The sequence below is a fragment of the Thunnus thynnus genome, chromosome 4 (genome assembly GCF_963924715.1).
Source record: "Thunnus thynnus chromosome 4, fThuThy2.1, whole genome shotgun sequence".
NCBI classification, from domain to species: Eukaryota; Metazoa; Chordata; class Actinopteri; order Scombriformes; family Scombridae; genus Thunnus; species Thunnus thynnus.
In genome coordinates this window covers 23835620-23847230 of record NC_089520.1, presented here as the reverse complement: position 1 = coordinate 23847230, position 11611 = coordinate 23835620, and the positions used below count along the sequence as shown (strand labels likewise).

At 40.3% G+C, this 11611-nt stretch overlaps 1 protein-coding gene and 1 non-coding gene across 2 annotated transcripts; both read right to left on the bottom strand.

Moving 5' to 3' along the window:
- Positions 1-203: 203 nt before the first annotated feature.
- LOC137181778 (matrix remodeling-associated protein 8-like) lies at positions 204-9922 on the bottom strand. The gene is made up of 12 exons (XM_067587762.1): positions 9669-9922; positions 8525-8551; positions 8098-8403; positions 7310-7411; positions 7065-7198; positions 6782-6961; positions 5406-5547; positions 1487-1645; positions 1374-1398; positions 1196-1287; positions 1017-1088; positions 204-928 (listed from the first exon to the last, which is right to left on the bottom strand). Exons 1-12 carry the CDS (start codon positions 9718-9720, stop codon positions 906-908), a joined length of 1314 nt encoding a protein of 437 aa, XP_067443863.1. The 5' UTR covers positions 9721-9922; the 3' UTR covers positions 204-905.
- A 1145-nt stretch (positions 9923-11067) lies between these two features.
- trnae-uuc (transfer RNA glutamic acid (anticodon UUC)) lies at positions 11068-11139 on the bottom strand. Its single transcript has one exon. It is a non-coding gene; the product is annotated as a tRNA-Glu (tRNA).
- Positions 11140-11611: the final 472 nt, after the last annotated feature.

Genomic DNA, 11611 nt, shown 5'->3' with positions numbered 1-11611 from the left:
GATGGCTGTGAAAACATCAATGAAAAAGATTAAATGACATTTAAAGTACAGTTTGGACCAACAATTCCTAACTATGAGAAGCCTGGAGACCACTGAGCTAAAATATTATTACAGTAACACGTACTGTGTAATATTCACATTCAACATCACCACAGGTATCTACTCTTAACAATAATGTGGGATAACAAAATTTCCATTAAAAATCTGCATCAAACATTGAATTTTAATACATGTAAAAACAAAACAAAAAAAAAGAAATTCCACAAATGAAAAATGCAGTCTGAGCATCAGAATAAACTGCTTCATCTGTCAGTTACAGTTACAGCATACAATCAAAGCCTACAGGAAGCAGCACACACTGATTGTAGTGCATCAGCGGTGCCTCAGTCCGGTCGATAAAGCCAAGATGAAATATGTGAGTAAACAGAGAACAAAGTGAAAAGCAAAACATCAGTATGTTTTTTTTTTTAACTTGAGGAATAATAACAAAAGCTGTAATAACTGATCATTCATCTTCACTCAATCACAAACGAGTCAACTTCATTCAACATACAGTATGTACACATTTCTCCCGTCATTTAACAGCGAAGGCTTGGTTAAAAGTCTCCACTCTGGGTGGCGCTGTGGTCCTGTGCACAGTTGTCCCAGGTTTGATCATACAATGGCAGAAAATGAAATCAGCTTTTCTTTCTAACACTGGCATTTTGAAAACATGGTGTCTCTATATGAGCCCTTTTTATGCGATTTTCTGCATTTCACATCAAAGCATTTTGGCAAACATTGACTCTCTCTCTCTGTGGAGTCTCTCCTGCCAGGACACAAGGCAGTGTGTGGAGGTGTTTTTCTTGGAGGGCAGCCTCTGGACCAGCCAGTGACTCCGGTTTGACCTCTTCTTTGTCATTTTCTCACTTAGAAAATTTCTGCATCTCTGCAAAGAAACAAAGACAAATTGAGTGTGAGGAGGAGAAAAATGTGAGCTAATCCGTCACAGTTGACTTTGCATGAACGTTTGTTACCTTTATCAAGATCAATGACTTTAGGCTGAGTGTTCATGTGGACCTTCTCTTTCAGCAGGTTGTTCTTGTAGTCTAAAATCACACAGGAGAAAGTCAGAATACACACACACACACACACACACACACGGTCGAGACGTGCGCCACCGTGTATTCACGCTCCACTTTTTCATTTAACTCACCGAATCCTCTCTCCTCCGGCTCACGAGCGCACACCCTCACCTCTGCGACATCCATCTCAAAATCATCTGAGCTGCTATGACTTCTGCTAGACCTATAACAGCCAAGAATAATACACCTGAGTGTGCGTTTAAGGGTAAGGAGTGGTCACACGTGTGTTTGTGTGTTTACAGCACTCACCTAATAGATGGCTGTGGATAAAACTCTGAAACAAAAGAAAATGAAAGTGAGATTCAGAAATGTAAATTCAATGTAAATCACTTATAATCACACTGAGGTATTGCAGTTCAGACCTTTGGTTTTACGTCTGCGTGTGATGAGGATGATGATGAGGATGATGAATGCCAGGAGGAGGAAGGAGGTGAGGACATAGCCCAGAGGCAGGAGAAAGTGATGTCTCTGGTCTGGCAGAATGACGTTGATGACTCGCGGTGACTCAACCTTTGTGGAGTCTGAGTGGAGCGCAGATCACAACCGTCAGCATTTAGCTTTCCTTTATTCTTTATCCTTTCTCTCACAAGAGATTTATAAATGTAGAAACCAAATCCAGACCTTACATTGGACAGACATTACACAACCCATGAGTAACACAGTAATGATAGTTTTAACTTTGTTTTTTGAAGTTTCATTTATACTCTAGAGTTCTTTGCTCTCTGTTGGAGACTCTTTCTGTGGCTCTGCACCCTTAATTTTAGATGAAGTCACATTACATTCTCCAACCAAACTTCATCCAAAGCTTACTAAATCTGCATTAACGATTGTTCATCTGGTATAAACATTTGATTCTTTCTTTCATTTAAGTTTATTTTTGGAGCGGTTCTTCCTCTTTTAATTCTCATACTCAATCATAAAAACGCTTTAAGCCACACTAGAAGCACAGCTGTAGAAATGGCAGAATAATGCCAAAATGTGAGAAATATCCTTTCTTTTGTATTCATCCTTTTGACACTAGTATTGATACTCAAAACAGGACTTACTACAACTTAGTGCAGCCAGAGGCACTAGCTTGGCTGTAGTCTCTTTTGGTCTTGTTTTAAAATGCAGATAATTTTATAAATTTGTGAAACTGATTGTAGTAACCATGTTGGATAATAATACTTCTTCTTCTACATGATTTATTTCTTTATTAAAGAAGTTTTATGAGGTGTGTGACAAATTTGTGTGGTAAATGTTTTAAAGAAGTTAAATATTCTCTCTTTTAGTGTATGAATAAGAGCGAAGGACAATATAATATAAAATATCTGTTTTTCACGTTCTAACTTTCACCTCTTTTTTTAGTATACCGATGTTGTGGACACTGAGGACACAAAAAAACTTTTAAACTTTTAAATCCCGCTCCAGACATGTTTTATGTGTGTGTATATTAAACACTCTACTTTGAATAATAATGTGTGTCTGATATGGTTTTTCCACAAAAGTTCAATTATCTCCTTAAAATCCTTCAAATGACTTCCACTCCTTTTCAGTCATTAAAAGTTCCAGAATCCATAAATGTGAAAATATTTGTTATTTCTGGACACAAGATGTCTCCTACTTCACTGTAAAGTCAATTCTCAGTGTTTGTGCACTGCAGGCTTCAAGCTTCCACGTCAGTGAATATTGGACCAAGATTGGCTCCAAACTAGTTGTGATGTAACAAATCATGCTCATAGGTAAACATAGGTAACATAGGTAAACCTTAAAATCAGATTTTCAGTGATCGCAGAAAAACTTTCCCCCTTTAGCAGATGAATGTGAAAACAGCCTTCTAGTGTGAAACTCTGCACACTGAAGCTCAAACTTCCAAGTGAGGTAACAATAAGAAAAACACATTTTTGAGTGGAGGGGGACTTTAAGTTTCGCCTAAATTCATTTGGTCTGTTCCCAGAGCATTCAGTGATTTTAGTTTAATGTGTGTTTGTGGTGGCAGACTACATGTAATGCTAGAAGTCTAACATGTGCTCTCACTGGCAAAGATTTCTCTCCAAGCTTCTTGAAAAACATTTTAGTGTGTGCCTGTGGCTCCATATGTGTGTATTAAGTACTGAGTGTGTGCGATGCCACGTAAGCTCTAGCACCTTGCAAATTATTTTATGTCGCTTTTTTACATGTGATGACATTTCCTGGCTGTAAAAAAAAATGCTGAGCACATTTCCAGGGAAAACAATTAGCTTGGCGGCATTATGTGAGATGTGCGGTTCTGCTGAGTGTTAAGAAGTGGAGGGGGGAGGGAAAGCCTGGTTTCATTTTGCTTCATTAAAAAAAAAGTGCAAGGCAAGAAAGCAGCTGCTGATCTCAGACTCAACATATTTGAGCCAGAATGAGATCCAGATAGTCATGCTGTGATTTACTTTTCCTGGCAGTAAAACACAGAAAGTCCAAGAAAGGAAGAGGAGTGAAGGAAGGACAGAGCCTGGGTGGAACGGGAGAGGAAAGCCAATGGAGAGAGAAAGGAGGGAAGGAGGACGGTGAGATGTTTCTCCAGAGCCCTGCCTCGCTGAATGAAGTTAGAAAGGACCTCGCCCCGGCAAACACAAACTTTCAGTACATACACATCTGCTTGCACATCTCCGTCAAAACAACATGTTCATTAACATTCCAAATCTGTTAATCCTTTCATTTTGTTTGAAGCCATTTTCTCCTGACCAGTGCCCCGATGGGAACATATGTGTTTGTGTTTAGACTGTCTGCCCTTTCCCCTCCCTACCCAAACTGCACTGGGAAATATCTCTGATGGGAGGGAGGGAGGGCTGACCTACATCTTTTATTCCCTATTTCATCAACAGACTCGCCCCCGTCCTTCTTCCTCTCTTCGTCCATCTCTATCTCATAAACCTGAAACACACGTCCTGCTCTTGTCCGCGAAACTACCGAAAATAGGTTGATCTCTTTCTTTATAAGAGAAAGTCAAAAAATAAAGTGAGCGAAGCGAGTGAAAGGAACGTGATGAAAATAAACAAACCTGAGCATGTGGGATCCTCAAAGGAGGAAAAACAGAGTGAGGGCAGGATGGAGGAAAGATGAAGGTGGGGGTGAAGAGAGGATGAAAAAGTCCTGTAACTCCTCCAGAATGTCAGCAGAGAGCCAAAATCAACAGGCAGCAGACAGTCAAAGAGGGCAAAACAAGAGCAGATAAGAAGACATAACATTGCAGCAGGCTACTGCTGTCTGAAAGCACAGAGGAAGAAACTACACTAACATCACTCACACTGTGTTTGAGAGGATGATCGGTTATGCATCTTGCTTCTAACCAGCACAATTCCCATGGTGCAATCCTACTGTATTATTACAGCTCGGGAAGGATTAATTGCGAGGGCAGAGCTGTATCCGAGAGATTCCACAGAAATGAGATCGGTCTTGGCATTCACAAACACACACACACACACACACACACAAATGGACTCAGCCGCAGGCATTTCTCATCTATAAACCTCTCTCAATGATTTTCCCATATTGATCTGCCATTATCGGCTTTGCTTCAGTACTGGAAACAGACACATGCACCAGAAAACTCTCTCATCCTTCAAGAATTTGAGGTAGGCAGCTGGCATGCCAAGATGCCAATCCGCTCTTCTGTCTGTACCCCCCCCTCCCCCCTCTTCTTTTCTCTTTTCTTCTCCTCTTTCTAATATGCACTCAGAGACGGAGCTTTTTAGGCAGGTCAGAATCCTAAGAAATAAACTATGGAGAAACCATAACCTCTGCAAACACACATAAAGAAAACAGGCAATAAAAACAAATGAGTATTGAGTGTTGCCATAATGATGAAATAGTGAAGATGTTGGTTTTTGAGGAAGGTAAAAGGCAATGAGTGTGAGAGAGGGCAGGGTAGTGTGTGTGTGTGTCTGTGGTTTCACATCTGTGGTTTGGCATCTGACGAGCTGACAGTGCAAGAAAATTCTCATGAAACAAACAGAAAAGTTCAGAAAGGGGGGGGGGGGCGTCGGGTTCTTTCCCCGATCTCTTCTTCTGCTGTTGCTTTGCTCTGCTCTTTGGAGAGACCGAGGCCGAGACGAGACACGGCAAGGATGAATGAGGACAAGATGACGAGTTACAGAAGGGAGAAGTGAAGGGAAGAGCAGATGTTTGTTGTTCTTCTTAATTGTGCACATGATAGTTCAAATCCACTAAGTTATAAAACATCCTCTCTGCTAAGGCACTCACACTGATCTATACCTAGAGCAGAGAGAATTTTGTGTTTGTGCGTGTTTGCATGTGTGTGTGTTTGTATACCTTTGTCTTCACTGGGTAGTGCTCTAGCAGGCTGGGTGGTCTGAATCACTGGTGCCTCCACTGTGACCATGAACTCTCTTCTCTCGTGTAGACCACAGTAATGATGGTGGAGGTGGCACGAATACAACCCCTGATCTGTGGGCTGTAAACACACACAAACACACAGTCGTGTTTCCATCACTTCAGAGGACATCGACTTACTTCAATTTCCTGGACACTTATCCTAACCTTAACCATAGCCCTAAACTGACCTTAACCTTCAACTGAGTCTTCACCCTAAAACTAGTGATTTACATTAAGGGGGCTTGCTTTTTGTCCCCATAAGAGAGGTGAGTTCCCACAACATGACTGTGTAAAGAGATTTACATCCCCACAACATGAGGAATACCTGGTCCAAACAAAGTTTTCAAGGATTTATTACTTTGTTGGGCTGCCAGACATCTGTGAAGCTAGGGAGACTCATATTTTTAGGGTTTTAGTTGTATGCTGTACTCTGCCTTGCATTGTTGCTGGAATATTTTCCAACATGGCTGTCCAGACTGCCATGATTGATGAGTGTCTAATCTATTGGGGCATACATTACATGTTCACATTTCATAATACTGGCAGTCCATTAAAGTTGCACATAAATATAATGTCAGTGTCCTGCATTAATGTAGTAAAACAAATCTGTAGTGATCAGTTGAGAAATGTACAACTGTGCTCATTTTGCAACTATAGGTTAATTTCTTAAATGTTACTGTATATGTAATTATATAGTGTAACTGTAGTTTGTCAAAATCTGAAAATCTGAGGAACTATTTATCTGTATTGTTTTTTTTTAAAAAAATAATTGCGTATTAAAACATGTTCAAACTTTTAAAAAAAGAGCAAAAGTGGTCTGACATTCAGCTCAGTGTTGTCTGCAGCCGGAAAACTGGTCCACAGTGTGGTCAATGGGACACAGTGCACCCCTGAGCCCTGTATGTATTTAACCTAAATGTTCTGATTTATGAGCTCTATCAAAAAATACTGGGACCCTTGAGATTCCTCCCAAATGTGAGTATCAATTTTAGTCTGCTTCTTATTATCACAAAGGGCACAGAGGGCCCGATCATGTATTGTTTGTTGTGGTACTGCTATTTTTGTTTATTTAAAATTTATGTGGATTGCTGAACTTAATGCAGCTGCCAACCTCATTCCCCCGACAGAGCAATGAAGTTTGACTTGACAAGAGCTACATTACAAATGCAAATCCAATGTGTTTTACAATATACATGCACATACACGGTGAATTCTTGCAACCAAAGTACATAGAAAGTACATTGTTTTCTGTTCTTTTCTGTTCCTCTGTTTCTGTTCTTTTGTTCCTCTTTCACACCCACAGACATACACACCTGCAGATCAGATATGCTGAGTGAGAAGTCTCCCTCTGAGAAGGCTTGATTGCTGATGTTCATCTTCCTCTGGAGGAACAGGGGTCCGTAGCTGCGCTGCTCCCCTGAGGCGTACAGGTCCACCAGCCGGTCAGCACGGTCATGGCGGATTCCTGGGGACTGGCGGTCCCAGTGGACCACCTGGTTGCCACCAAGGCAGGGAAAGAGATATATTTTTCAGTCAACATCATGTAATCCCTCTAAATTAAAACTAAACCTAGATGAGCTCATGTAGTACACACACCTGCTGGTCCTCCTCCTCGTCGCTCCAGTCCGTCCACACATTTCGTCTGTTGACACACGGCAGCACCACGGTGCTTCCAAGCAGTACCACGAACACCGCCTTCTGTCCATCCCAGAAGCGCTGCTCTTTACGACCTTTATGTATGTATTTTATAGTAAAAGTGCAAAAAGATAAGCTGAGTCAGCTTTTACAGTTGATATGTGCTTCGGCTCACATTTTGACAGATGGTACAGTGTGATACATACGTGATTTCGTGACGTTGAGTTGTACTCTGACTGTCTCGTACAGGTGGCAGTAGAGATGGTGGAGGTTACAAGAGTACAGACCTCTGTCATTCATTGTAACATCTATCATCACAAGGAGAGACACAAAAAAAATGCAAGCATAATGATTATGTTGGGGGAAAATCATGTTGTCTATACACTTAAAAACCATACCAGCTTGTATAGTGTAGACCATCAATTAATAATGTTATGTCACATGACCGCCAATGATTTTTAGATTGATTTCCTATGAGGGAATATGGATTTAGTTACATTAAAGGCACATGAATGCAGTTGGCAGAATAGACTGTTTTGAAAAATTGTCCTTGTTGGTGCACTCTGGTGTTTGTGAAGCTCTAAATTTAGTGGTTTCTTGAATCAAAAGTGTTTCTGCTTTGGATTAAACTCTCAAGTGTTGAATGCTGGAGTTTCCCCACAAGCTCTTGAATGCACCATCACAGAATAGCTGTGTTTTATGGCAGAGGTAGTCCATGTCACCTGATATAAAGACCATCTCTAACCATCATAAAAATCAATACACCTTTATGAAATTGTCTTTTGCCCTAAACATCTTTAAGGGAAGGGTCTCGTACATTTTGACTTTGATTCAGTGCTGGTGTGAAATGAAAAACTGATCTACAATCTTATTATATTATTTGAAAAATGCACATTGACATGTAAGCAAATCGGTCCCTTTAAGATAAAAATCACATTAAATCAGAGCCATAGTGAATCAAACAGACAGACAAAAAAAATGCAGTGAGTGTGACCTTTGATGACCAGGGAGAAGTTTCCATCCTTGAAGGCCTTTTTGCTGAGGCTGACCCTGCCCATGTTGTAGGAGTTGTAGATCCTCTGGTCCCCCGCAGAGAACATGTCCACCACCCTCTCCATGGCGTAGTCCGGACGGTCCCGGTACAGGTCCCAGTGGAGCACCCTCTGTCTGTCCCTCACCCCGTCCCTGGTCCACACCATGCGGCCGCTCACACACTGTAGCACCACCCTGGATCCGGCAGGGGCGCTCACATTATACCCTGCCACCACCACACTGCTGCTGCTGTCAGACTGGCCTGACACTGAAGGATGGACAGGGAGGAGAGTTTACACACGGGAGCATTCAGCAGTTACAAAATCCTTGAAGGGGGATACATAGAAATGAATAACAACTGGACACACACACATGCAAAAATAACACACCTGCAGTGAAGAAGCAGGCCACGGGGACTGAAATAGAAACAGTTGCAAAAGTTAATGGGATAATCACTTAAACAGGCAGAGTCACTGCATGCTGTGCTTTTTTTTTTTTTCAAAAATATATACATGCTGTTGGAGAGAAGGCTCTGTAAATTCAAATTCAACTCAACTCAAGAAAAGACAGGCAGGTTCATAAATAACAGTAACCAAAGATCATTGTTTTATATCTCAAGAGATCAATACAAGACATTTCACTTCAGCTATACAAAGAAACTCAACAGGCTTAGTTAGAAACAGTAGTGGAATGTCTGCTCTTTGACTAATATTCATGATGTGCGGTTGAGTGAATGACTGGACACTGTGCTGATGTGTTGGACACTGACTCGGTGAAACTCATCTGACAGGAATGTGTGTGTGTATGTGTGTGTGTGTGTGTGTGTGGGAGTGGGTGTGTGTGTGTGCCCGCACGCTTTTTTATTACCTTACTGGGACCTTTTCTGGTATAAACACCGACCTTGTCGGGACCAGTAGTCCTCATAGGGATCAAAGCCCAGTCCTAATGAGGCAAAACGTCATTTCTGAGGTCTTGGTTGATGTTGGAGGTAAGGTGTGAATTGAGGTCAGGTTAAGGTTAGGGTTACAGTTTGGGTTAGGACGTCCACAGTGAATGGAAGTCAATGTGAATGGAAGTGAATGGAAGTCAATGCAATGTCCTAATAAGGATAGCTGTGCAAACTTTCTGTGTATGTGTGTGTGTGTGTGTGTGTGTGTGTGTGTGTGTGTGTCTAAAAGGCTAAGGTGAATGGGAGGAAAACTTTGAGTCTGGCTTTAACGTCAGTCAGATATTCACATCAGAAGTGTTTTCAAACATTTGAAATCATCTTTTTCTTAAAATACCAATCTCAATCAATTAAAAAAGAGAAAATTAAGACAATACTTAAGTACTTATTAATTGAAAATGCTTTTAAATCTAAATCTAATTATTAATCTAATGTCTTGAAAAATCCAAGCAATTTTTTACTTATTAGCAGGAGTATCAAGTATCAAGGAGTATCAATATTAAGCCTTGTAATGTTACTATATGCACGCATACTCAATCTTGCAACAAATGTAAAACAACGCACCAGCCAAACTCCAGCCTACTTACTGTGGATCAAGAGGAGAGCCTGGAAAACGATGTCCTCCCTTGCAGGCTTCATGTTGACAGTTTTAATGGTACCAAAGACTTGTCGGGGCTGCACACCTGGCTGTCGGCCCTGTGAGAGAGAGAAAATCAGTCTTGTTGATGCATCCGCAGCAGCAGCAGGACCTGGTTTTGTCAGATTTCAGAGTTTAGGGAGATGCAGAGGCAGCGCCACGTTAGGACTTCTACACAGAACCAAAACAGAAGTGTTCCCACCCGGGAAATGAAACCCGACACCTCCTCTCTCCATGCTCAAACCTCATAACCTCATTTGTTTCACCTCAGCGAGAGATTTGCGAGCACAGGAGAATATTGTCATATTTCTTTCTCTTCGTTTTTAAATGAATCAATTAAATAGTCACATAGGGATTAGCCTAACCCATCAAACACATTTACATTTTCTTCTTAACTCAACAAAGTACATTTGTTGAAATGATTTATAAATAGGTAAAAGTTTTGTTCCATTAAATTTGAGACCTATTGTTGCTACTTTCAGATCAAATGTTTCATTCAAAATCTGTATGATCGCCTATGTATTAATTAAACTAATAATATATTAAGTAATGAAACTGACTCCACCGCCACCAGCCACAACATTAATATCCTGCTTATACACAGTAATACATAATAATAATCCAGTGCATATAATGTAGGCAAGACAAATACATTTACATTTATCTACAAAACAATTTTTTGACGATTGAATAAAAAAAAAAGAACATGTAATGAATATACACAACATTTTATAACAATGATAAAAGACATTCTGCTGCAATAAGTAGGCTACTTTTACGTTTGATTGACTTAAAACTTCTTCCACCACTGCCTCACTGGTTTAGGGATATCTCTGTATCAGTTAATAAAGATGAATCATTGCAGAAGCATTTATTTGCAACATATTAAATTTTTGGTCAGGGGAATTCCAGTAATAATGTGCCTTATCTCCAGCAATACCAAATGTATCACTTAATTAATGAATCCCCAACTGATGCAACCTCTCTCTATAGGCCATGTTAAATTAAACCACACTACGTTGACAATATTGGCCTTTTTGTTCAGCAAAGGAGAGCAGACTCGTTAGGTTTCCACTCTGAGCGGAGATGTCTCCTTATTCAGCTCAATCACGCCCCTCGGTGGCAGATTTCCTGCTGTGAGATGCAGAATCACCGTGTATATCCGGATATCAGCAATACGGATGCGCTTTTCCTGTCTGAATTTGATCATATCATCAAATGTGGTCTTTCTCTCTCTCTCTCTCTCTCTTTTTTTTTTTTTTTTTTATCGAAGTTGAAGTATTTGAAGGGACAGAACAAATACGGACGTGTTGAATATATGTTTGTACTTATATAATTTCAAAAGCTCGTTCCCATACCGGGAGTCGAACCCGGGCCGCCTGGGTGAAAACCAGGAATCCTAACCGCTAGACCATATGGGACTCTTAATTGGGGTGAAGTAATTAAGTATTTTCTCAGAGAATTATAACCATCAGATTGATATTTTGCTATCCTAATTGAAAATGTGTAATAGGACCCCCATGCCTTTGCAAAATAAATAACGAAAACCTCCATGACAATCATGAAAATCTAGATCCAGATTTACTGGGATATGCAGTGTATCGCCTATAATTAGTAAATACAACAATGAATAGCTTTATCTGATTTTTATATTCTATTGTTTCATGTTTTGACTTGTATGGTTGGCCCTTTGGTCTACATAAAGGTACTGAAGTATCAGAATGAGATTTATTGCCAAGTAAATTTGCACATACAAGGAATTTGTCTCGGTGTTGTGGTGCATGACAATCAAAAAAATGAAGGTAAGAGAAAAAAACAAGCGTCTATACAAGGTAAGAAAAATACAACAAAAAAATTTACAATAAAGAACAAGTAAAAATCTATTTTATGTGA